Source organism: Lepidochelys kempii, chromosome 1 (genome assembly GCF_965140285.1).
Source record: "Lepidochelys kempii isolate rLepKem1 chromosome 1, rLepKem1.hap1, whole genome shotgun sequence".
NCBI classification, from domain to species: Eukaryota; Metazoa; Chordata; order Testudines; family Cheloniidae; genus Lepidochelys; species Lepidochelys kempii.
The window spans coordinates 142279200-142307127 of record NC_136380.1 but is presented as its reverse complement, the minus strand read 5'-3'; the positions used below and the strand labels follow the sequence as shown (position 1 = coordinate 142307127).

General features: G+C 43.0%; 1 protein-coding gene and 1 non-coding gene across 13 annotated transcripts in view; one reads left to right on the top strand and one right to left on the bottom strand.

Moving 5' to 3' along the window:
* Nucleotides 1-27928, bottom strand: part of CNKSR2 (connector enhancer of kinase suppressor of Ras 2) — a 369272-nt gene that overhangs the window by 29932 nt on the left and 311412 nt on the right. The window contains exon 21 of one of the 12 annotated variants that reach the window (XM_073357223.2): nt 16652-16985. The exons of the other annotated variants lie outside the window; for them this stretch is intronic. Coding sequence (XP_073213324.1) covers nt 16816-16985 — 170 coding nt within the window. The 3' untranslated portion in view covers nt 16652-16815. Of the gene's footprint in view, nt 1-16651; nt 16986-27928 lie in introns of those variants that run through there. 12 annotated transcript variants of the gene reach the window in all.
* On the top strand, nt 21540-21731 carry LOC140905665 (U2 spliceosomal RNA). Its single transcript, XR_012156908.2, has one exon. It is a non-coding gene; the product is annotated as a U2 spliceosomal RNA (small nuclear RNA).

Genomic DNA, 27928 nt, shown 5'->3' with positions numbered 1-27928 from the left:
AAAACTCCACCGGGCAAAGTCTTGTAGATCATCCCTTCACCTGCAGCTCCAGCCACCACTCTGAGTTTAGAATTCAGGACAAGCTGTTCTCCTCCAGTGAACTTTGACTCTAGGGCAGGTGATAATTTCATGGACACCACTGTAGCCCAAGTACCTGGTCTCTCCATACAGCCCAAGGCTGCTACTGACCTGGTCAAGATAGTCAACGGCTCACTGCTTGCATCTAGGTCCCAGAACAGTGGTTTCCTGACTGATGGAAGCAGTAATTGGTGGACACCATAAACTCTTCAGTTTAGCCAATCTGGTCCACATAGTTTCCTGTCATACTTGGAAACCCGTGCTTGGCCAAGCATGACCCAAGTATCTCCTGGCAGCAGCACATTGTGATGTTTAGCTTGGAGTACTGCTGAACCAACTGCCACTTGGCCCCCAGGCTGAAGCTTTCAAAATCCCCAGCCACACACCCCACCCAGGCGCCAGGTGTGGAGGAGGGTACATGGGGTCAAACAGCAAAATGGGCTTCCTTACTTCTAGGGTCAGCTGTTTCTCTTCCAATGAGATACCAGGATTTTGCAGATGTGTTCGAAAAACAGAATGTTTAGACATCCTGCCACCCATTGTGAATACAACTGCCTGATGGACTTGCAGTCCAGTGCTAAGATACTGTTGGGAGAATTTATGCTCTATATCTGAGCCTGAACTGGAAGCTCTTAAGGAATATATTCATGAGAATCTAAAAAAGGTTTTGTTCCATAGTCCACCTCCCCAGCTGGGGCCTCTGTCTGCTTTGTAAAAAAGGATGGATCTTTGAGGCTGTGCGTTGACTACCGTGCCCTGAATAAAATCACCATGTGAAATCGATATCTACTACCCTAATCATGGAGCTCCGAGACCAAGTAAGAACAGCTGGACATTCACCAAGCTGAATCTCAGGGAAGACTTAAATCTAGTCAGCATCTGGCCACAAGATGAGAGAAAAACCATGTTTTGAATGTGATATGGCCATTTTGAACAATTGGTGATGCCTTTTGGCCTTACCAACGTGCTTGCCACTTTTCAGCACCTGATGAATGATGTTTTGTAGAATATGTCGGATTACTATGTGGTTACTGATCTAGATGACATTTTAATCTATTCTGAGCATCAACCCATGCCTGAGCAGCATGCGAGCAACATATTAGGAGGGCTTTGCCAATACCGACTCTATGAAAAACTGGAAGACTGTGTCTTCAAGCAACCCACCATAGAGTCCAAAGGAGTCCACCATGGATCCCTGGAAGGTAGAAGTGAGCCGTGATTGGGCAATGACCTGAAACATTTGGGAAATCAAATGCTTCATTAGATGTGCAAACGTTTATAGGCACTTCATATGCGATTACTCTCAAATTCTGGTTCCCATAACCTCCTTGGTCAAAACCCACGAAATTTTTCTGGATGGTAGAAGCCCAACATGTTTTTGAATGCCTGAAAAAAGAATGTTCACCACTGCTCCCACCCTCAGGGACCCTGACCGAAGTCAGCCATGCATTCTCGAAACTGATGCCTCCAATGTGTCATCAGGTTGTTGCTGTTGTACCAAATAGAGTCTCTAGAAAGAGCTCGATCCCTGTGCATATTTCTCTTGAAAACTCTCCCTCGCTGAATGTAATAATTCCAATTTCAGATAAGGTGCTGCTGGTCATCAAGATGAAAACTGAAGTCACTACCTGGAAGAGACAAAATGCCCTGTGCAGGTATATACCAACTATAAAAATCTGGAGTGCCTGAGCTCCGCTACAGCTTTGAATCAATGACAATTAAGCTGAGCTCTCTTCTTCTCAAGGTTTGATTTTACCATCACATACTTCCCTTGCACTAAGAATGGAAAAGCAGACACCTTCTCCAGAAAACAAGAGCATACCAGTGACCCTAGGGAATCCGATGTAGAGTCACCCTGTGTCCTGAAACAGCATCACTTCCTTGGAGTATCACTGCTATCGGATTCAATGGCAACCACATATTCTGCTCTTCAAGATGACTCTTTTGCCCAGAGGCTCCGAACCCCGATACCAACCCCCCCGGCTGAAGTCACACAGAAGTACAGACTTCTTTACCTTCAAGGACTTATGTCAGATCTTGCGACACACCTGTGTCCCTACAAAGGTAGCTCGAACTAAATCCTTTGGGATGCTAATAGCTACTGAGACCCTGCAAGGCCTTGATCACCATGGACATCATTGTCGAATTCCCCTAATCCAAAGGTTGCCGTACTATACTAACAGTGGTGGGCCAGCTTACAAAGATGGTGCACTTCATTCCCTGAACACAGCTCCCCACCTGTCGCTTCATCTTACCACCATGGCCTCCCAGACCACATTACTTCAGACTGGGGACCCGAGTTTGTGTCATGGTTTTAGAGGGCAGTATTCCCCTTACTAGAGGTGTATTTCCATACCTCAACTGTCTGTCATCCGTAAACAAATGGCCAATTGGAAAGAATGAGCCAGGTACTGTTCCAGTACCTATGATGCTGCACAAATTTCCACCAACATGACTGGGCTTCATTGATTCCACATGCAGAATTTGCATATAATAATGGACAACACCTCAATCATATGAGCTTGTTTTTTTGCTAACTACAGTTTTCACCCTGCACTGCCTACGGCACCCGCAGCCTTGAATCTGATACACCAAATCCAACAAACCCAAGAGGGCGTAGGGTGACATCTTGATGCTGTCAAGATAATTTCAAGCATTATGTTGACTGTCACTTACAGGGAGGTCCCATTTTCATAGTGGGACAGCAGATGCAGCTATCAGGTAATCATCTCAAGGCTGGCCAATCCATCCGCACACTAGATCACCAATATGTAAGTCCTTACCAGATCTGCAGACAAATCAACCCAGTAACCTTTAAGCTTTGACTTTTCCCATCCCTGAACATGAATTCTGTATTTCATGCTTTCCTCCTTAAACCCCTCTCTGACAATCCCTTCCTTAACACAAAACAGCCCTCCCACCAAGTCAGATTCAGGGACAAGGAAAGTATCTCATCCACGAGATCCTATATTCCCAGATATGCAGAGAAAAGTTGTGGTACCCTCATCGACTGGGAAGGATCAGACCTATGAACCAGCTCACCATGTACACAGCCCTGGAAAAGTGAATTTCTTCCACAGGGCACACCCAGATAAACCCAAGCCTGAGGCACCCTGAGGTCACCCCAAACGGGGTAATGTCAGGACCCTGGTTTCAAACCCCAGTCTCAAACCTAGGTCCACTGGGTTTTCAGGAAGCAACCTTGGCCCTCATGCCACTCCAATGCACTGGATGATCAGTAAGGCCTTCTTAATTCGCGATATTGTGGAAATTGTAGATCCTGCAATATTAGGCTTCCACGGCAATTTTGTCAGCCCAGGGTGGCTGGTGGCCGGAGTCCCACAGTCAGCTCCACGCATGGTGGGGCTCCTGCTATCGGCCCTGGCCCGCTGGCACTCTCAGCTCCCACGCGACTGGTAGCCCCCTGTCAACCCCGCTGTTGGCCCCATGCATTAATGACTGTAATATAGTTGCAGCAAAATGTCAGGTTATCAAAAACATTAGCAGGCATAACATAATACTTGAGCATTTATATCGTTCCAGCAAATTTTTCTTAAATAAATAGGTAGTCTCTGGCTTTTCCAAATTACTGCAATTAATAAAGGTCCAGGATTACTTTCCTGTGATTTTCCATGGCTTGTCCCCAACTCAGCTACAATTATTTGACAATCATCCCATGATTCAAGCAGGGCCTTAATTATTAGGGAATTCATGGACTTGATTGGGCCAGATTCTTGCATTCAGTGACCTGCTTTGTGATTAGCTAGTGACTATATATAAACTTCCTTCTTCCGTTCTGGCCTTGTCTGAGCAACAAGTCATTGCTCACTAGTCGCTACTAGGACCTACCCTGACACTTCATTGCTGCCTCGTCCAACTCTGCCTTGCTGTCTCACCTGAGCCTGCCAGGTGCCTTGCTATACCTTCCCCTTGGATTGCATCTCCTGGCGATCAGACTCTTGCATGAACTCTGACAACTGATTGGGACTGCCCTTAGACCCAATGACTCTCATGCATTACAGTTGTGCCAGTGATGTAAAACAAGATCTCAGCCTTGATTCTCCACAGCTTTGCACCTGGTGTAGTCATTTACAGACTGACCACTTTGCACAATTGTAAATGACTACACTGGTCAAAGGCATTGGAGCATCAGGCCCAATACTGAAATAGATAAGAACGGCCATAATGGGTCAGACCAAAGGTCCATCTAGCCCAGTATCCCATCTTCTGACAGTGGCAAATGCCAGGTGCTTCAGAAGGAACAAACAGAACAGATAATCATCAAGTGATTCATCCCCCATCGCCAATTGCCAGCTTCTGGTTATAAATATATTAGCTGTAGACACATACACTAGACAGATCAGATAAATAGAATATTTTGTCTTTTTTCCTCTCCCAACTCAGCTCAATTTCCCATCTCCACCTACTGCTCAGCCTTCCCCTTTCCACATGTAAGGATCCATGGACTAGAACCCAGGTCTGCAGAGCCTTGTATGGCCGATATTCTCACAGTGCAACCACGAGGCTATGAAGAGCCACAGCCTGCGCTAGACTTAAGCAGACTAAGCAACTGCTTAGGGGCCCACGCAGCTCAAGGGTTGGAGGGAAGGCCTTATTAATTATTAGTATGTGTGGGGCCACAAAATATTCCTGCTTAGGAGCCATAATGGGCTAGCACCAACGCAAGCCACAGCCAGGGAGCACTGTGGTGAGTGGGCACCACAGGAAGTACCACCCTTGGGATCCAGAGTGAAAGTACCCTATGGCCCTCTGATTGGCCAAGCCCCATATTTAACCATGAAGGGTGTCCCAGGAAGCTGTCTGGGCAACCACAGACTTCGGGCCTGCTGCATCTCCAGATCTCACCTCATCTCCTGATCTCTAGTCTCTGAACCCAGCCTGACTTAGACACTGATTCCTGTCTTGTAATTCCAGCTTGGTACTACCTCTGATCTCTGGTCTCCTACCCTGGCCTGACTTTGACCCTGACTCTTGCATATTGAGCCCTGTTCTAACAATTCATCTAACCCAGTGGTGGGCAACCTGCAGCCTGCGGGCTGCATGTGGCCCATCATGGTAATCTGATTACGGGCCATGACACATTTTGCTGACGTTGACCAGTCGCAGGTACGGGACCCCCTCTAGCAGCTCCCAGTGGCTGTGGTTCGCCGTTCCTGGTCAGTGGGAGCTGTGGGAAGTGGCTACTTAGAAATAAATCAATATATACGACAAGCAATGCAGTACATAGTTTTCTGTTGGACGAAGATTTTTGTCTTTGATCTGCACAAAACATATTTGATAGGTACCACCTGAAAATTCTATAACCATTGAGTAATACTGGTACTTTGTTTACTATGGATGAGAGCATCACACAAAAGTTATAAAGGCATTTGAGTAGTATTCATGCACTCCTAACAGTGGCAATTTAAAACATTATATTGTGATGTAATGCTGCAATATTTTATGATGTAAATATAATACATTTTCCACTTAGAATCCCAGTTCTTCCTTGTGTTCCAAACAACCTCCTCCTCTATTCAATCTCCACTTTAAAAGTTGTTTCTTTCACAAATCCTCTAGACACTGGTCCACGAATGTAAAGCCCTACTCAAGACTGAACCTTCAGTCTCTGATGTATGTCTGTGTATTGTTTTTGATTTACTGACGGAAGCAAGGAGGGGATGAAGGATAGAGTTCTAGATGGATGGGGCACCGTAACTGAAAGAATGATTCTCAGCAATGAAGAGCCTAGGCTAAAAAGATAGAGAAGGGCCAAGTCTGGGAAAGCATGGGACTTAAGTGAATATAAAGTTAGGGGAAAGGTAGAGTGAGACCACAAGGAACTGTGAAAATCAGGTCGACAATTCTGAGTTGGGTGTGGAGATGTAAGTCAATCAAGGTGGGCCATTATGGTCCTATTTCATGAGGAATCTTGGTCTATCTTTACAACTCATTTTGGACTTTCTAGAATGTAGAAAACAGAGATGCAGGAAGCCCGTAAAAATGAAATAATTAAAAATGACTCTAGAATTTCTAATCTTGTTTGCAGTTAAGTACAACTCATATTCAAGAGTAGGAATTATAGTGCAGCCTGGACAAAGGCAAGACAGGTAGACAGATGGGAACAAGTGGGATCAGAAAATGAGTGAAATGAGATAATGAGCTAAGTCACATAGGTCCAAAGTTAAAGGTAGGTAGTACTAAGATGATCCAGAGGGAGAAAAAAATATGGAGAAGAGAGCCAAAAAGTCTTGTTCTCAGTAAAGAACACAGTTCCAGAGTTAGTGTTCTAACTGAAGCACACAGGGACTGGCTTTCTTCATAACTCAAGAATAACAACAGAATATAAATAGATGGTCTCAGACTTCCTGCGTGACCAGGAACAAATCACTTTATTAGTCTGTACCTCAATTCCTTATTGCAATATGGGAATACTACTTTTTCTCTCTCTAACTTATTTAGATTGTAAATGCTTTGGAGCAGTCTGTCTGTACAGTACCTAGCAAAATGGGGCCCAAACTTGGTTGGGGGCTTCTCAGCAATAGTGAAACATAAATAACAAATAATAGAACAAGCCAATTAGAAAATAGATTATTTATAAAAGAATATGTTTGAGAAACTACATTTTTGTATATAAACAGTATGTAATATACACTAGTTTTTTTACTATTGCCCTGAATTGGAATGACATGCTTAGGTATGCTGAAAACAAACTATATTACTGCCAAGAGAGATTCCTCTTCAGTACAAGGGATGGAAACCTGTGATTTTTGGAGTAGCAAGTAATACATTCTGTTTTCTAAATATTCCCTTCCTGATGACTCTATTGTCTCTAGATTGTTGCATACTCTCTGATAAATATTAAGAGTAAATTTGTTTCCTTGTACTCCCCTGTTAATCTGTCCATAGCCATCTGCTGTCTCTTGTCTTATCCTGAGATTATAAAATCTCTGGGGCAGGAACTGTCTTTTTGTTCTGTTTGTACAGTGCCGAGCACAACAAGGTCCTGGTCCGTGGCTGCGGCTTCTAGGCACTGTGGTAATACAAATAACAACTAGATAACTAATTAAATCTCATTTGCAGATTCCTCCCTGAGCTTGGCTGTCCCAAGGTCGCTCCAGGACATGCTGTGTCCTATTTCACTTCTCTATCTCCATTATATCCATATTGAAAGTTAAAGAGCTGTACCTCCAACCACTGGCTAAAACTTCAGTAACTTTACGCTGACACCTGCTAAACAAGTGAGTCAACGGAAGAACCCTGACACACTGTTACACATTCCATATCACCTGTGACCAGAGGATTATGTAGGCCTCAATCCAAGATCAGACTATTTATGAGAGTAGGTAAAACAAACAAACAAATCCTCTTTCTATTCTCTCTTTTTATGACTATGTTTGCTGAACTGTTACAATGCATGAAAAGGAATTTTCAGATGCTCATCCCGTTGAGAACTTTGGATAGGCACATTCAATAAGCTGCATAAACTAGCATAACAAGATTCTGCTCTTTGAAATCTAGTATTAATTTGTTTTGTGTAAATGTAGAGCAGCAATCTCTTTTCCTGAGTGTAAAACAAAGTTGCAGTTCCACCTCGATGTGGCTAAGACATCCTAAAAGCCACTCCTAGTAATACCGTAGTTAATTTTGCAGCAGTGTATTCATTAACCACTTGGAATTTAAAATGGAGAATTAATGATAAAATGTTGTACACCTGGTAGATATTGAAAGGACACATTATCAGCTGGTGAATTTTGCTTTTGCTTTTTGAATGAGAATAATTATATTTACACTACTGTTCTTACATAAAAAAGATTTTACATAAAAGAGATACCTCTGGCATTCCACATATTTCAAATTTTTATAATTGTTCAAATAAAAACTATTAACTACTTTCAAAGCTGTTGGAAAGTTTGCTTGTTTGTTTTATACTGAGCACATCATCTGCCAAACATTGCATTCACCAGAGTAATTAGAGAAAATCAGAGTTGACTAGGGATTTCATTAGGGCAAGGGCTCCTCTTACAGGAATCAAGTGTTGAAAATGTCAGATGATCCCTAGTGGATTACAACTTAAAGATAGCAACAACCAACAGATTTTAAATTATTTCAGTCTCTGCAAGTCTGAATAAAAGTGATTTTTAAAATTGGCTACTATCTTTTCTAGCTTGCTAAGCAAATACATTTACATACGATTGAACAGAAAAAAGCGAAACAACAAAAACAGCCTTATGTCATATAGTGGATTAATCCTGCTCTTGGTTAAATACCTTTACAATCACAAAACCTGCTATTTATTGAAGAAAAAACAGCAATTTTTTCCCATAAACCAACAGCATGCCACAGATGACCCTCAGGAATCACAAGGTTTCACAAACATACCATAAAACTCAAGGGAAGAAACCTCTGCTCAAGATTCTGCCTGAGATCAACTTCCATCCAACTGCCCAACTTTCGAACCAAGGGCAGTCAAACTACCCCAGCCCTTTGGAATGCTCTCTTTCTTGAGAATTGGTGTGCCTGACACATACCCTCTTTTCTTGGGGATGGATTCCCCTTACATGCAGTGTTCACAATGTTTAAAAAAAGATCCTGACCAAATTCTTCTCATTCTAGAGGAGACTAGAAAAGGAAAATCCACTCCTGTAAGCTCTGCTCTCAGGGACCTTTAAATCAAGGAACAAAGACAACAGAGTCCAAATTTCCTGTCTAAGACTGAGCCCTGAAAAACCAATCTTTTCTTTCTTCCCCAAGCATTTATTAAATTCAGCTCTATAGAAGGGTTGCTTCCTGATATTTCAGCTATGATGTGGTACTCACCCTACTGGACCCTATATTTCTGTATCATGCCAGCATTTATTTAGCTAAAGAAATTAGGGGTGTTTGTAATGGGGTGGGGTCAATGCAGAGTTAAAGCGGAAAAATCCCAATTTCACGTATTCCTTGGCATTTCTGCATTTGCAGTAGACAGATTTGACCCTGGCCATCTGTTTGGGTTCTTCCCTAGTCTAAAAATGACTCAGAGCCAAATGAAGCTGATGGGTGGGGGTGCAGAGACCAGCTGCTGTGTAAGATTATAGGCTCTGGCCACATGGAAGTCATGACAACATTTCTGAACCATGAGGATTTTCCCCTGGAGGCTCCACATTATGACGACTGTACTTCTGCATGTGGACTGTAGGATACTGGCAATGACAGACAAGAGGGTCATGATAAGAGTGATGGAAGGCGCTACCCTCACTATGTGCGCTGAGCAAACTGCTTCCACAGCACTCCAACTTCTATCATCTGGGACTGAATGATCAATGTTGTGGTCGCAGACTCAGATCCTCTGCCTGGCTGCATTTTGACACAACTGTTAGACTAATAGAATGCCCAAAGCCAACTATATTTTATACTTTAACAAGAACAAAACAACCCAAAGAAACTCCAAAATACGAATGTTTAATCAGGATATTTACTTCACACAGATTTCTACTGTGAACACTTAAACTTCAGATAGAAAACCCCATGTACTGACAGTCAAAAATTCCTTGAGTAAGGAAAATGATGTTTAAAATGTTCCATAGTACTGTTATAGAATCTAAGAATTTGAAGTTTTCAAGGTATTATGCTATCTACTGTATTCTTTAAAGAATATGCTCCGTTTGCACTAAAAAAAAATAGGTATGATAACAAATTCAGTCCTTAAGTGGGGTTCTAACTTTTTGGTTATCCTTATAATATTTCTGTTTTTAGATCAGATGTAGAAAGGGGCTAATTTGTTTCTTCAAAGTGGATTGTACGCAGTAACATAAAAAACTCTTATAGGTAGAAAGGGGAAGTACTTCAGCAAACTTCTCATCCAGCCTGTAACAGCCTTAGCCCCAAAGACCCCATTTAGGCTGTGGTACTGCTTGTCTCAAATCTCAATTGTGTGGGCAGAGTTGGTTTCCTTGGTGATGTTGAAGTCAGCTGATCAGTGAAGGAGGGAAGGAAGAATTACATTAGTCGCTCCCTGAAGAAACTCACAGGCTGGAGTCAAGTGCAGCCCCTGAATTCAGCAGTGATAAAGCCTGCGGCTCATCAGCTGCTACCTTACCATATGTGTTGCCATAGCAATCTGCTAGGAAACGGGACATATTTCAAAATAAAATTAAGAATAAAAAGCTCAAACTAAGTATTGGTATCAAATACCAACGAAAGGCTTAGCAATATCACGCTGCATTGCCTAGGTTCAGCAGGGGTAGAAGTGCCATGAAGGCAATTATCTTAAACGCGGGACTAGGGTGAACATCATGTTGTCATGCAGAGACTCCTACCTGACAGATTAAGGATGAACATTCAGAGGCTCAAAAAGAAAATGGTTATTTCTCTATAACCAGAGTCTGATGGATGTAAAACAATCCTAGTCTACAGTTAGGACTTTAAAGATGGGGAAGAAAACTGAGTGTTCTGAAACTCATGAAAGGAACATCTATAAAAGACAGCAACCCTCAGAAGTTGCCAGGTAACAGTTACCTGCCCTTAGACTATAGCCAGGAAATGAAAGTTTGTTCTGATGATGTAAGGCTTCTGGAGCATCTTGTGTTTGATTAGTTAATTGCATGATCACTCTCCATGAGGGTAGTTCCGGAGCAAACTCGATTTTTCTGGCTTTGTAATTTAAATATTTTCACACAAAAACCTCTTTGCTCATTTACCATTAAGTTTGCACAAGTGCACTTCACATCAATACAGTCACTTAAAATCTAGGAAATCACTAAAGAAGAAAATATTAACATGTATACCACCCCCAAAACCACACAACAGTAGAGCCCTGTGTGGATACAAAATTTGTACCCGCATCCGATCCGCAAAAATGGGCTGAGGATAGCCGCATCCTCACGTATGGCTATCCGCGGACTTGCAGGGCTCTACACAGTAGCACACTCCACACTCCTGTCCTACACACAGCATACTCCCATCTCATATAGCCACAACCAATTATTCAGAATGAAACAAATCCCCAACCATATATATTTTCCTTTATTAACTACATTTTTGTCTATCTAGTTGCCTCTACCCCTCATCTTCGAGCTTTCAAACATTCTTTTCACACTGCCTATACACAAACTTCAGCTTTGTTTCTTTCTATGAAGACATACTCATTTGCTTCTTATTCAAATCACTTCCCACTAGTTTCCTCCTTTGTACCTATTATTCCTATTGTAAAATATACATTTCTAAAAATCAAATCTATGTCCTAAAAAATTAAGAACTGCAGAGTCAGAGTTAAGGTTGAATTTTTTTTTGAATAAGTAATTGGATGTGTGAAATATATTGTTGAGTTTGTGGTATTTTCTTTTAAATGAAACTAGCTTATGTCTGACATTTAGTCTAGGCTTATATGGACCTACACTTTGAACAATCTTGACCAACCCATTTGCTACCTAGAGAAACCCAAAGGAAAAAGTTAGATTTCAAATCTAAACATGAAAACTGAGTCACACATAACAGCTGCTAACTCCTAAACTGAAAACATTTGCTGATTTATAACATTTCAGAAAACTCTTTCTCCATTAAGAAAGTTGTAAGTTTGGTGGCAATACATTCATTATTTTTTTCTATGCATCATAAGAGATTTAATTCCCACTATATGCGTACATTTCAACGCAACTTTAAACAACAGAATTGCTACTGAGGCCTCTATAATCAGCAACGTCTCTAATTTGTCTCCGGTCTCCTAAATACTTTTATTCCAAACACACCAAAGGGGATTCTGGAAGTCTTCACCTCATGATGGTAGTATTGGTGCTACAAATGCACAAAAAGTAACTAGATTCAAAAATAGTCTTATTACAATGTATTATTCATATCTACCATAAAGGAGGTGTGGAAAACTAGGTTGTCTTTGAAAGAGGGACAAAAGTAAAACATCTAGAAACCCAAGAAGCTCATGTCATCCATCTATAATATCCTTGCTATCATTTGACATATTTTTTTTGGTGTGGAGTTAATTACAGTTACTGAGGTAATGAAGTTCTGTGTGTCCTCTGAGATACGTTTTGAAAAATAAAATAAATCAGATGCATCGTGAATGTAAGGCTCTGATGATAGGGCAGGGATTCTCAAACTTTTTCTGTTGGTGACCCCTTTCACACAGCAAGCCTCTGAATGTGACCCTCCTTAGAAATTAAAAACACATTTTTATATTTAACACTATGTTAAATGCTAAATTTAAACCCTATTGCTTAAAATGAATTTACCTTTTCTCATGGCTTTTAAATTAAGACTAAAATATTTTTATCGAATTATTGTTATAAGCAGAAAAGGTATTTTTTAGTAGAATTTTATTTTAATACTTGACAGCAATTAATCACAAGCAGCAGCCAAAAATCAGTGAGCTGGCTGACGCTGTTTATTTGACACACGAAGTTTTATTCTTGATGTTGTTTTAGAAAGGGCGCACCTGATGTTGTTCTTCCCATGAAGCCAGTTTTGAGATTTCGTCTTTATTGTGAGAAGGCTGGAGAATCCACTCTCGCATTCGTAAGTAGTGGGAAACGGCAGAAGGACTCAGGGCCATTTCAGACACCAGTGGGTATTCACTTGCAACTGAGCACCAGAACTGGTTTGGAGGCAGCTGTGTGAATTTTGCTTTCACTTCATCATCATTAGGGCCCTACCAATTCATGGTGCATTCTGGTCAATTTCATGGCCAGAGGGTTTTCAGATTGGTCAAATTCATGATTTCAGATGTTTACATCTGAAATTTCATGGTGTTCTAACAGTGGGGGTCCTGACCCAAAATGGGATCATGGGGAGGGGGTCCCAAGATTGCCACTCTCACTTCTGTGCTGCCTTCAGAGCTGGGCTAGAGAAGGTTCCCTGAGCAGGAGGTGGGTTCCTAGCTGCTAGTCCAGGCCAGTGGCAGATTAAGGCAGAGGCCCCTGGCCAATTTGAGGGCCCCCCAAGAAAAACGGATGCCCCAGCTCTGGAAGAAGCCCCAGGGACGGTAGCCCCTACAGGGTCACCCTGAGTCCCAGCAGGAGCTGTGGGGGAAGAAGCCTCGAGCATGGGCGCACTGAGCCCGGCTGCAGCTGCAAGGGCTGAAGCCCCGAGCCCCAGCTGGAGACACGGGAGGCGGAAACCTCGAGCCCAAGCTGCCCTAAGCCCCAGCTGGAGCAGCACAGGGGGGAGATGGGGCAGAAGCCCTGAGCCCGGACTGTCCCGGCTGCAGCTGCCAGGAGCAGAAGTCCCCAGCCCTGGAAGGAGCTGCTCGGGAAGGAAGCTTCAAGCTCCGCGTCTGGAGACGCACAGGAGTTGCAGGGGTGGGGGAGAGCCCAGAGCTCAACAGCCGGGAACAGAAGCCACCAGCCATGGTAGGAGCTGCCAGGGGAGGAAGCCACCAGCTCGACACACAGAGCTGCAGCAGGAACTGTGGAGGGTGGATGTACCACCTTCATTTCTGTGCTGCCTCTTGAGGTGGGTCTGATCTCCCCACCAACAGAGGCCAGGCAGGGGAAGGAAAACTCCTGTTCCTCTCCAGCCTGGCCAGACTAGCAGCTAGGAGCCCCAGGCCTCAGCAGCAGGGGGAGATCAAATTTCACGTGATCATGTGACAAACTGTTCCTGTGCAGGAATATCCTTAGTAGGTAACTGCTCAGCTGTCACACTGAGAGGGTTCTTCACCAGGGAATGAAGTACTTGTGGTACTGCTGGGAAGTAGCATGAGAACTCTTTGTGAAGGGCCCTCCAATGTTCACTGATAGCTGACTTGAGAGCACTATCTATGTTGACTTCCCCCTCCTCCTTGCTGAATGAGGAAAGTGTCGGAAACGTGCTGTATCTGTCTGTGTCCCACTTCCTGCACCACGGATCCAACTTCACCTGGAAGGCTCTGATTTTATTAGTCAGGTCTATTCATGTTGAACGTTTTCCCTGAAGTGACAGATTGAGGTCATTAAGGCTATCGAAGATACCAACTAGGTATGCCAAACAGAGAAGCCATTTCTTGTCACTGAACCTTTGTTCAGCTCGTTTCTCTTTTTGCAGGGAAAAATCTGCCATTTCTTCATGAAGTATAAAAGCGCGCTTTAATGCACTCCCCTTAGAAAGCCATCGGATTTAAGCGTGGAAAAGCAAAACTTCATATTCACCACCCATTTCGTTGCAGAGCTCTCAAAAGAGATGACTATTCAGAGCATGTTCTTTAATGTAGTTTGGGCTCGTACAACACCACCCACCACAGCATTAAGGCACATTGACAATGTCTTTGCACTAGGACTTCACGATGGAGTCCACAATGAGTGACAATCACATTAGGTGACATGCACTTTACTTTCTGCTGAAAGCCAGACCATGCACTCATCATGGCTGGAGCACCGTTGGTACCCCAAAGATTTTTCTACTCAATGCCACTGCTTTCGAAAAAGCCATTCACCATATTGAAAATGGTCTGTGCTGTTGTGGTTGTTTCAAGTTGTTCACAGAATAAGAACCCATCCTTAAGATCCTCGGCATTAACACACCATACAAACACTACGAATTGTGCGCAGTAGTTTCATTAAGTTGAAGGCTGAACATACTGAAAGCCGTGTGTTTAATTTTGCGCACAACTTGTTCTTTGATTTCTTCAGACAGCTCATATATTCTGCGTTTAACAGTGTCATTCGACATAGAAAGTATATTAAGCTTTTTGGCAGTATCGTTGCCAAGCATAAGGGACACAGTACCTTTGCATGCTGGCAGAACAAGCTCCTCACCTATCGGAGGTGGCATTTTGGTTCGGGTGATACGTAACGACACAACATGGCATGGGCGAGGCCTCCACAGCAGAGGACATTTGTTGTCTAGTTTCAAGATGTTGCTGCAGTTTGCGTGGTTTGATCAATTTAGCAGACAAAGCTTCGCAGCAAATGATGCACTGCAGTTTTTCAATACCAGAGGTAACAATGCTGGTAAAACCGCGTTTAATGTAAGACTCGAGATACTTCCGGTTTTTAGTGGTTTTAGCAGTAGAGGTGCCCATTATTTTCAAGAGAAAGTATATGCCTGTGTGTCTGGCTGTTAAATAATAAAAAGAACAGGAGTACCTGTGGCACCTTAGAGACTAACAAATTTATTAGAGCATAAGCTTTCGTGAGCTACAGCCCACTTCATCGGATGCATAGAATGGAACATATAGTAAGATATATATACACACACACGGATAAGTTGGAAGTTACCATACAAACTGTAAGAGGCTAATTAATTAAGATGAGCTATTATCAGCAAGAGAAAAAAAACTTTTGTAGTGATAGTCAAGATGGCCCATTTAGACGGTTGACAAGAAGGCGTGAGGATACTTAACATGTGGAAATAGATTCATTATATGTAATGAACCAGCCACTCCCAGTCCCTATTCAAACCCAAGTTAATGGTATCTAGTTTGCATATTAAGTCAAGCTCAGCACTTTCTTGTTGGAGACTGTTTTTGAAGCTTTTCTGTTGCAAAATTGCCACCTTTAACTCTGTTACTGAGTGGCCAGAGAGGTTGAAGTGTTCTCCTACCGATTTTTGAATGTTATGATTCCTGATGTCAGATTTGTGTCCATTTAGCCTCTCACAGTTCATATGGTAACTTCCAACTTATCTGTATGTATATATATAGATATCTGTCTTACTATATGTTCCATTCTATGCATCCAATGAAGCGGGCTGTAGCCCACGAAAGCTTATGCTCTAATAAATTTGTTAGTCTCTAAAGTGCCACAAGTACTTCTGTTCTTTTTGCGGATACAGACTAACACAGCTGCTACTCTGAAACCTTAAATAATAAAGTGCTTCTTCAGCTGCTGAACAATCAAGCCCTCTCATGTTGTCTCAGTCCCAGGGCTGGCCATAGGAAAAAATAGTGCCATGGTCAAACTTCTATTTGGTGCCCTTTCTTGGAAGTGGAACAGGATGCAGGTGCAGTGGAGCTGGGCTGGAGGGGCTTGGGGCTCACAGCCCCATGCCTGGCTGGGGTCAGGCCTCCCAGTTCGCAATTCTCGCTAACCAGTTTGAGAACCAGTGTGCGATAGGGTGTATCAGAACTGTGGTGTCTGCGATTGGGAATGTATTTTCCCAGGTTACTTTATGGTATTTGATGCACTTTATAATCTGTTTGACTATTGTCAGTGAATGAATAGGGTAATTATAGCTTTAACAAATGATGCACAAAAATATTTTCTTGTAGGTTACAAAATACTATGGGCATTTGATTGGATTAATCTGAATAGCTTTTCAAGAAGCCTCCTGTAACAGAAAAGCCTACTGGAGTAGGATACAGGTGGGAACCAGAGCTCTCAATGCTTTAATTATTTAATTATTACAATATCGCCTGTACTGCACATGACAGCACTATTGCCACCCTCCCCGCCCTAGAAAGCTTAGCAACAGCGAGACAGATATAGATAGGAAACTTGCATCAGGAAACAGACAAATATCTGTCTATACATCTGTGTATATATGTCATAAATTTTAATTGTGGCATTGAAACTATGATTGAACAAGGCAATAGAGAACTGCACATTTGCAAAACACATGTGGACATAATGCTGGTATAGAACAAGATAGAACCCTTACTGACTAATGTTAATAAGGCTATCTTTCTTTAAGAACAAAAACAAACAAACAAACAAACAAAAAACAGTATGTATGATTAAAATATAGTTCCACTGTTAGGCTGTATTCAGCATGGGCAACAGCCCCTTTTGGTGGTTTAATGGAAGGGGGAGAGGGATAGTTAGGGATCTAACAAGAATATGACAGCTCTTCCTCCAGTTGTAGATAAATTGAGATGGAGAGACAGAGTTTTTGAAAGCTATTTAATAACAACATTTCTTCCCCCGACTTCCATTTCCTTGGAATAGGCAGAGTAGGAGAATGGCACACTGAGTCAACCAAGGCTGAAACACCTGCACCTAGTAAGATAAAAGCAGAGGAAAGGTTGTGGCAGTTTGTTTTTAAAACGTTGCACATGTTATATACCTTTTCCACTACGTTTATATGTTGTCCGACTATCGTTGTTTAATTGTGTGTCTATTTATTGGATTGTAAACTCTTTGATACAGGGACTGCTTCTTGTTGAGAGTCTGTACCACACCTAGTACAACAGGCCCCCAATCCTAACTGCGGCCTTCACGTAATACAAAGAGGAACAGATCTTTTGCAGTATTCTTAAAGAATTTGAAGGCAGTTTTTACGTTGATTTGCCAAATTTACTGGAGCAGTGACTATGATTTCCTCTATATTCTGCATATTGCTGAGGGTATAGCTGGTGCTTAAAAATAAACCAAAAACTTAGTTGAGCTTATTTTGAGCTTTTTCTCCCAGTCGCATCTGTTGGCCCCTACTTGATAAAACTATATTGAAATCTGTGTTTCATTCAGTTAATGTGACAACAGCAACAAATACTGTTATTTTCTGAATATTTTAGACATTTTATTCAAACAAATCTGAACAAATCTTTAAAATCATGGGCAGCAACAAAAACAGTTTTGCAACTGGCAGTTCTGTTATACATTTGTTTGCTTCTCCAGGGACAAATCCTACCCAGGCCCCCTCCAACTCCATCGCCCCTGACCCCTACTGCCTACCCTGATCTGCCATCCAGGGCTTAATTTGTCCCCAGGCTTGGCAGGGTTGAGTAAGTCTGCCGTGAAAAGTGATACTTTTATGTTTGTTAATATCACTTTTTACAACAGACTTACTAGCAAGCAATAAATAAACTACATTTATATGGGCATGTATATGAGTATATTTATTTGTTTTTCCTAAAGCTAATTAAGTATTTTAGGGAAAAAGTGTTAGAGCAGCCACCAGCAAGAGTTGATGGCCGCACTCTGAGGCCACCAAAAATTTTGACCTGAGAAGCCAACACTAGCTTTCCTCTCATTCCTTTTCATTGCCCTGCTCTGATGATGATTGGCCAGAAGAGGAAAGCAGGAGCTACTTGCTGAATATTCCTCAGAGAACAGGTAGGCAGGGGTGAGAAGTGGGATGAGCTCTGGCCAGAGCAGCTGACTATGTGCACCAGGAGGGAGTGAATGAACTGTTCCATGAAAAGAGGAAGTAAACTTGCTCCCTCCAGAGCAAGGGAGAAGCAAGGGAGGAATTTGAGAGTCTAAGTCACAATTAATTCTCTGGTCTGTTCCTGACATGATGCAACTCGCTCCAAGCTGATTGTAAATTTATAATCTAGCCCATAATGTTGTAATTTTACATCATGCTTTACAAGGAGCAGAAAATACCACAAAGGAATGGTGTGCAGACTTTATTCCCAGTAGACTGTGCAGAACAGATGGGCTTTTAAGAAGTCTGTCATTGTGGTGATGTGGTATTTTTTATTTTATTTTGTTTTTAGGAGGAGAAGGGGGTCAACATGCTGGGTTATTGTAGGGTGGTTGCAGTATTGCCACCCTTACTTCTGCACAGCCTTCAGAGCTGGGTGGCCAGAGAGTAGAGGCTGCTGGCCCAGTGCCCAGCTCTGAAGGCAGCACCCACCAGCAGCAGCGCAGAAGGGTGGCAATGCCATACCATGCCACCCTTACCTCTGCTGCCTTCAGAGTTGGTCAGGACCACTACAGTTACAACACCATGAAATTTCAGATTTCAATATCTGAAATCATGAAATTTATTATTTTTAAAATCCTATGACTGTAAAATTGACCAAAATGGGCAGTGAATTTGGTAGGGCCTAAAGATGAGTAATAAAACAGGATTTGACCCTGGCACACAATACTTTTAGGGTAGCCTACATAGGATTTATTTGTATAAAGGTAATTATTCCATTTTACCACGAAGATGTTTCATATAATTAGGTTTGGAAAGATTTTGAGCTGTTAAATGTCCGTAAACATCAATTTCATCATACACACACAAACTGAAGAAAAAATATTCCATTGGTAATAACCAAAACGTATAAATAGGCAAAGAAAGCAAAACTGCTCAAGAACTTCTTAGAGTTTGATTTAAGGATATTTGCTTTGTATATTTTGACGTGATGCTCACAAAATTTGTGCTTTAATGGTTATAAAGCTTTAAGTCTTTCTTGAATTGGACACAGAATTCCAGTAGTGGTCTCACCAGTGCCAAATACATTCTTTACTCCTACTCGATATTCCCTTTTTTATACATGCAAGGACTACCCTAGCTCTTTGCACCAGAGCACCACACTGCAAGCTCATGTTCAGCTGATTATCCACTATGATCCCCAGGACTTTTCAGAGTCACTGCTTCCCAGGATAGAGTCCCACATCTTGTAAGTATGGCTGGAATTTTTGCACCAAGTTATATTACTTTACATCTGGCAATATTGAAACACATATGCTAGAGATAACTCATTAAGCAGTAACACAAATAGCAGTGCTTACATGCTGTATAAGTTATTCTATCCAGAAAAGGATAGTGGTACAAACAGAATTGTGAAATGACTGACATATAAATGCAGTGTAATATTTTGGAGCCATTGCAGTGACTCCACTTCCCATGACTCGCTGAGGACACAGACCATGGAAATTTCCACCTCAAGAGTTTGACAGACCTGATTGGCTCACTGCTTTACATGAACCCAAGAGGTGTTCCAGAAAGTGTCCAGGCAACAGCCTGGATCTTCTGTTGATGCCATGGCTGTTCCTGCTCCTTGCTTTTGAATTCCTGGCGTGACCTCAGCTTTGTTTGGACTTTGTCTCCTGACTCAGACCCTGAAACCTCACTTGGACTCTGCCCCAGTATAGACTCTGGTCTGGACTTGACAACAAACTTCTCAGCTACTCCTAGCCTCAGGTTTGCCCCTGTTCTGACCCTTGGCCCCGAATGCCCTTGCTGGGATCCTAACAATGCTTAGCTTTAGGCTGGAGAGATTTTGGGGGAGGGGCAATTTGAGTTTGTTTAATTGTACAAGCCTTGTACAAGCATGTTGTAAGCCTTAGAAACAATAGGTTTTTTTCCATATTTTGAAAATTCTAAACTCTTCCACCATCCCTATTAATAGCTCAAAAATTACTTCAGCCTTGGTTTGCATATCTATTCCCAGTGAGATTAGTACACAGCCCACTTACATCTTTTTGGTTTCTCTCATTATTTAGATATTTTCCCACCAAATTTTATAGACTTAAGTAATAAATACAGAATGTAGAGTCCCAAAACATTTTACAAAGAGTGTGCAAAGCTACAAGTGTAGCCTGTGGACATTATAATCTTCATGATAGCCACTACAGAGTTTAATGTCTGCATCTATGACTAGCACTACAGAATTATAAAGCACCACAGTGTCTGTCAGAAGCTATTGATTTACTAAACCACAATTCATTAAATTCTAAAATGTATTTTGCTGTTTTTAAAAAAAATCATTCCCCTCTCTCACTGTTTCATTCATCACTGTCAACTTTCTAGGATTTGTATTTGTAACACCTTCCCTAACATAAGAAATACTAGGATAGATATCATTTCTACAGGTTTATCAATATGTATTCCTAGCATCCTTGAGAACCATGTTGCAAATGGCTTTGTTATATGTATGTGTGACCTTTGGCAAATCCCTACATCTTTCTGTGCCACAATTTCCACATATGCAGAAATGGAGAAATTATCATTTGATCACTTTGAGATCCACAGATGAAAACTGCTGTAAGAACCATTATTATTATGAACTCTGTACTGAAGATGAGAACCAACAGGAAAATGTGCTATTCATTACACAACACCTCTAAATGAGGCTTTGAAAATCTTCCTAGTATAAGCTACAGGGCTTCTTCTCCGCCTCAGTGGGTCCTGTGCTTCCTTCTAGCGGTGGGTCAGGATAATGTCTTGTCTCTCAGAATTTCCCCCCTCTGTTTATAGTGGATGGGGAAATTCTGTCTCCAAGCGGCCTTCCCATTTCTGGGCCTACTAGGCCCTCACTGCTTCATTGGGGCTTCTGGCCTCCTCAGTGGGCATCCAGTGAGAGGTTCCGCCCCCTACTCCAGGCCCCAACCCAGGGACCCTACAGGTAGCAGTCTCACTTTGCCAGTTCCCAAGAAAGCTGCTAGCTTCCCTGGGTTACTTCCCCATGCCCGTTGGCTTATTGTCTCCACTTTGCTTGGGCAGGGTTCCTCCCGACCCTCCTGCCAGGGAAGGGAGAGCCCCTAGTCTCTGGTAGCCCTTCTGGGCATGGCAGCACCACAGCAAATGCATGGCTCAGTCTCTCCCTTCTGATAGGGTCCTTTTCTTCAGGTCTTTGGACCTTGAAGGGTCCTTAGCTCCTGTTCAGAGTAGGGTTTCTCCCCAATCTCTATATCTGTGGGGTTCTCCCCTGGTCCTTGTCAGCTTCCGCACCATTCAGCTTGCCTCCACTCTCGCAACACCTGTCACCCACACTGACTGGATGGGGGGGGGAAGGCTTTTAATCCGTTCTGGCAGGTTCTTAATTGACCCCAGGTGTCGTAATTAACCTGGAGTAACCCCTGCTCAGTTACCAGGGGAAGAGGGACCTGCTTATACCTTCCTCGGCCTTTTGGCTAAGATCAAGCACAGTTTCTGTTCTTGTCAGTTTAATCTCTGATATGTTCTCTATTTGAGGACTGTCTCTTAAATTGATTTTTGGAACGGGGGGCTGGAATAGGAGCTTGCTCTGTCCACCCCACGCATCGACCTGGTATTGCAGTGCCTCCAGGAACATTAACAAAAAAAAAAAAAAAAGTGTATGTAGTCTCTCGGTCTATGCAAGGCCGTGATCAAGTGTCTTGATGTTTTTGGTCTTTTGGCCCCGAGATGAAAACCTTGTTTATGTCTCTGGGACCGTGAAGTACAAAAATTATCTAAGTTATATCTGTTCTTATCAGTTTAATATCTGCACTCTCCTGTAGCCATCTGGCCTGACTTTGTCTCACACACACATTATATATATATATATAGGGAATAGGGGTAGGAAAGGAAAATTCTACCCAACTGACTAGAGTATATCAGAATTAAATAAGATTCACCCAGTATTTATAGAACGTGATAACAGCACAAGAAGCACCCTCACAGTTAAGACTCAGATTTTAGTTTCACAACACAGATTTTTAAGGCTTTAATAAAATCCATTAAAAATTATAAGGCTTAAACTTGGTATTTACACTGCCTAATATAAACCCAATATACAAACCTTACCTACATGAACAGTGCCAACTCAAGTAAAATACATGAGTAAGGGCTGCTGAATCAGGCTATAGGAGTTAAACCATCATTTCAGATAGAACAATAGTAGATCATTGAATCTTTTGTCACAAACTTCCCCAAACTCTAAGTTCTGTGGAAAGAAGTAACAAACATAGCTCACTTTGTAAAAATCTTATCTGGTTGTTAATGTCTGAAGTACACTAAGTTCTTCCAGTATTAAACTTTAAAATGAAATAAGAAAGCTATGATAAAGCTTGAAAAATAGCCACTTAACATACTCAGTAGTAGAGCTAGTCAAAAGTTTTCCCAACAAAACAGTTTTCCATTTAAAAATGTGATTCAACAGAATTGAAATGTTCCACAGGAACATCCCTCATTTCAGGATGAAAAAAATTCTGAAAATTTTTCACAGACCTAAAATCCTGTTTCCCAACCAGCTCTATTCATTAATTTTGAAACCCTTTTTCGTGATAGTGGAAACAATTGCAAAACTTCTATCTATGTGAATGGGACTTGACATTGCCAAATTACACAAAGTCTCTGTACAATTCTACTCACCCAGGGGCAGCAATTTCTTTGGCAAACAATCTCTATTCATTTACAAAATATGTTTAGGTTTTTGCATTAACATAAATCGTCATGGTAAAGACTGTTTTAATGATGTCACTGGTAATTTTTTATGACAACTTTGCAAGGCTATATTCATGGAGATGACAGCGGAGTTTGAGTGGGAATTCTGTTGGAGGAGAAGGTATTTGTAGGTATTTGTACTGGTATTATACAGGCTGGTAGGGGCAGTGTGCTGGGAGAGAAGCTGAGCCCTGATTAGGGGGCAGGGCTTCTCTGACTAGGGGTCCTATAAAGGTAGCCAGCCAGTCAGGCAGTGGCACAGACAGCTGCAGCAGCACAGGAGCCAGTAAACAGAGCTGTAAACAGGGGAGTTTGAGTGGGAGTTCTGTTGGAGGAGTTTGGGGGGACGATTAAAAGAGCCAGCCAAAGGAACAGAGAAGCTAGTGAAGGGAGTGTGTCGTGGTCTGGCAGCGTTGTGGTGCTCGTTGGGGGTTTGGTTTGGTTTGGTTTGTGTTTCCCGGACTGACAGGACTTAGGTGAGAAAGCGATGACAGATACAGAGGCAGCAGTGGGAGTGACCAAGCAGTGGAAGACACAATGAAGATGACTGGATGTAGAAGCTGCGGCATGTACATGATCCTGGAGGGGGTACCTGAAAAGAGTTTCGTCTGCATGAAGTGCCGCCTGATAGAGCTGATGGAAGAAAAGATCCAAGGATTGGAGATGCAGATGGAAAGTCTGGTTGAGTTTAGAAGGGGGTTCGAGTGGATGATGGAGCAAAGACATGAGGAGGCTGAAGGGAAAAGCTCAGACTTGCAGATGGAAGCGGGAGCAAAGAACTCTGAGGGGAGACTGTTGGGTGAGGAAAGTGGACAGTGGAAGCATGGGACTAAAAGAACCAGGCAGAGGAAAAGACAGGTTAGTGAAGGAGAAACAGAGCTCAGGAACAGGTTTGTGGAATTGGAAAATGAAGAAGGGGCTCAGCAGGTGGTCACTGAAGGAGAGAGGGCAAGCAAGAAGAGAAGAGCAGCTAGTCCTATAGGAAGAGGGCAAGAGTCAATGGAGATAACACCAAATATGAGCCCCAGGAGGATACGGGATGGATTGTAGAGGATTGCAAGGGACAATAGAAATCGAGAGGACTTGCAGCCAGAGGGAACAGGAGATAGACTGGAGAATCACACTATTGCCAGGAAAAGGCAGGTCTACGTGATTGGAGACTCCTTACTCAGAAGGATAGACAGACCTGTAACAAGAGCTGATCCAGAGAACAGAAGGGTGTGCTGTCTGCTGGGTGCTAAGATATGGGATGTGGACCTGAGGCTGAAGAGGATCCTAATGGGAGCGGGAAAGAATCCACTGATTGTCCTTCATGTGGGAACAAATGATACCGGTAGATTCTCACTGGAATGTATCAAGGGAGACTATGCCAGGCTGGGGAAGACGCTTAAGGAAATCGAGGCTCAGGTGATCTTCAGTGGGATTCTGCCTGTTCCTAAAGAAGGGCAACAAAGGTGTGACAAGGTTATGACTATCAACAGAAAGCTCAGGCACTGGTGCTATAAGGAGGGTTTGGGATGTATGGCCACTGGAAAGCATTCATGGACAGAGGACTGTTCTCTCGGGATGCACTTCACCTGAGTAAGGAGGGAAATAGATTTCTAGGATGGAGGATGGCACAACTGATCAAGAGAGCTTTAAACTAGGAATCTGGGGGAGATGGTTGGGAGATGTCCAGGTAATCTCCATGCCAGATTTTAACATTGAGAGGGAAGAAAACGAAGTAAGAAAGGATACAGCCATGGGTAGGAGAATGGACATAAGGAGGAAGGGTAGTGTACATACCAGTCTAATAGGTGATACTGGCGGTAGAATGTCTGTGCCTAATCGGGTGAAGAATGTGAGCGAGGCCAACCAGCAAAAAATTAAGATGTTTGTATACTAATGCGAGGAGCCTCGGTAACAAAATGGAGGAACTAGAGCTACTGGTGCAGGAAGTGAAACCAGATATGATAGGGATAACAGAAACATGGTGGAATAGTAGTCATGACTGGAGTACAGGTATTGAAGGGAATGTGCTGTTTAGGAAAGACAGAAATAAAGGCAAAGGTGGTGGAGTAGCACTGTATATCAATAATGAGGTAGACCAGTGGTTCTCAAAGCCGGTCCGCCGCTTGTTCAGGGAAAGCCCCTGGCGCACCAGACCAGTTTGTTTACCTGCCGCGTCCACGGGTTGGGCCAATTGCGGCTCCCACTGGCCACGGTTCGCCGCTCCAGGCCAATGGGGGCTGCGGGAAGGGCAGCCAGCACGTCCCTTGGCCCACACTGCTTCCCGCAGCCCCCATTGGCCTGGAGTGGCGAACCACAGCCAGTGGGAGCCGCGATCGGCTGAACCTGCGGACGCGGCAGGTAAACAAACTGGTCCGGCGCGACAGGGGCTTTCCTTGAACAAACAGCGGAACGGCTTTGAGAACTACTGAGGTAGACTGTAAAGAAATAAGAAGTGATGGAATGGATAAGACAGAGTCTGTCTGGGCAAAAATTACATTGGGGAAGAAAGCTACTAGAGCCTCCCCTGGGATAGTGCTTGGGGTGTGCTATAGACCGCTGGGATCCAATTTGGATATGGATAGAGACCTCTTTAATGTTTTTAATGAAGTAAAATTTTAACAATTTTAAGTGACTTCTAAATTTGACACAAAAGTAGCATTTATATTGTACTGACTTCAAGGTTTATAGTCTAATATGAAAATCATATTTCATGGCCAGTGGTGTTCTGTTATTTTCCTTGTGGGGCCTGTCCTGTAGTAGGTGATCTCTGGGTACCTGTCTCGCTCTGTCAATCTGTAGTGTCAAGGAAGTGGATCTCTTTGTTTGGACACTACCGTGCAAATAAGTGATGGTCACATAAACACTACCCTATACCGGAAACCTACTGACTGCTATACTTACCTACATGCCTCCAGGACACATCACATGATCCATTGTCTACAGCCAAGCCCAAAGATACAACCAAATTTGCTCCAATCCCTCAGACAGAGACAAACACCTACAAGATCTTTATCAAGTATTCTTAAAACTATAATACCCACCTGGGGGAGTGAGGAAACAGATTAACAGAGCGAGATCTGTCCCAGAGATCACCCACTACAGGACAGGCCCCACAAGGAAAATAACAGAACAACACTGGCCATTAAATATGATTTTCATATTAGACTATAAGCCTTGAAGTCAGTACAATACAAATGCTACTTTTGTGCCAAATTTAGAAGTCACTTAAAATTGTTAGAATTTTAAAATGGAATTTTGATATTTGTGCCACAGTATCTTAACAGTATTAATTTTAAGTAGTCTAAATGATTAATAGTGTATGTGAGAGAACTAGGGCATTAGCTGAAGCTTTTAGAACCTTGAGTTTCAAATAAATAAGGTATTTAATTCTGTAATACACCTCCCCCACGTTCTAAAATCTATTCTTGTTACCCTCAAATGATCAATCAAAATGGTCTCCCTTTGAAACTTTTCACAGTACCTGCCTTGTTCTTCTGGGATGTAATACCACAGGGATTAGTCCCTGATGTATGTAAAACCTTTGCATAGCCCTATGATATGCTCATCTAAATATTACTGGAATGTGTAAACCTAGCAGTATTACTGTCTGACATGCTGGAATTCTGACAAGTCTTAAATTTACAAATAGGGGAAATATCCCAAAAGAAGCCTGTTGAATTTTCTTCCCCAGATTCCTATAAACCCGTGCAAAATTAATTCTACACTTCAGAAAACTCACTAGAAAAATTACTATAGAAATTTGTCAGCAAGTCTCTAACTGATTTTTTCCCCCCATCACATTAATAGCTCAGACCTTTAAAATGAGTCAGGGCTAATATGTCATTTTATATTTTAAGAGGCCAAAATTTTCTCCTCTATAATCAGAGAGAGATAATTGGTTGTATTTATTTTGAAACAGAAATGCCCAAAGTGGGCTCCAAGTCAGGCCTTCCAAGTTAAACATGCAGCCATTTTGGCCCTCCTTATCTTGTAACTACAATATGAAGCTGATCATTTGGTTTATATTAGGGTTGCCAACTTTCTAACTGCAGAAAACCGAACACCCTTGCCTCGCTCCTTCCCCGAGGCCCGCCCTTGTCCTGCCCCTTCACTGAGACCCTGCCCCCAATCACTCCATCCCCTCTTCCTCCGTTGCTTGGTCTCCCCCACTCGCTCATTTTCACTGGGCTGGGGCAAGGGATTGGGGTGAAGGCTCCAGCTGGGTGTGTGGTCTCTGGGTTGGGGCTGAGAGGTTTGGGCTGCAGGAGAGGGCTCTGTGCTGGGGGTGTGGCTGAGGGGTTCAGAGTGTGGGAGGGAGCTCCAGGCTAAGGCAGAAGGTTGGCGTGTGTTGGGGGGTATGGGCTCTGGGCTGGGGGTGCGGGCTCCAGGGTGGAGCCATAAATGAGCGGTTCAGGGTGAGGGAGGGGACTCCAATCTGGGGTAGGGGTTTGGGGCATGGGAGGGGTGCAGATTGCAGGCTCCGGGCAGCGCTTACCTCAGGCGGCTCCCAGGAAGCTGTGTCATGTCCCTCCGGCTCCTAGACGGCCATGGGGCTCTGTGCGCTGCCTCCACCTGCAGGTGCCACCCCCGCAGCTCCTACTGGCTGCAGTTCCCAGCCAATGGGAGCTGTGGAGCCGGTGCTTGGGGCGGGAGCAGCGCACAGAGGTCCCATGACCACCCCTGAGCCAGGGGGACATGCTGGCCACTTCCCAGGAGCCAGGCAGAGCCGGTCAGGGAGCCTGCCTTAGCCCCACTGCGCTGCCAACCGGACTTTTAATGGCCCGGTCAGCGGTGCTGACTGGAGCCACCAGGGTCCCTTTTTGACGGGTTGTTCCAGTTGAAAACTGGACTTCTGGCAATCTTAGTTTGTTGTTGGGGAACTCGAACAAATAATCTGTATCTATAAAGAAATATGTAAGTACTAACAAATGCTAAGGTTGTGTACATTTAATTTGGACTAAATAATAAGCATGAGTATAAACACTAGGGGTGGTTCTTGGCCCATGGGAAGCTGCCAGTGCACTCCCCAGAATTATAAAATTTGAGTCTCTGCTATTCCTATAAAAGTATGTGCATCCATTAAGTGGCATAAAATATTCTGAAA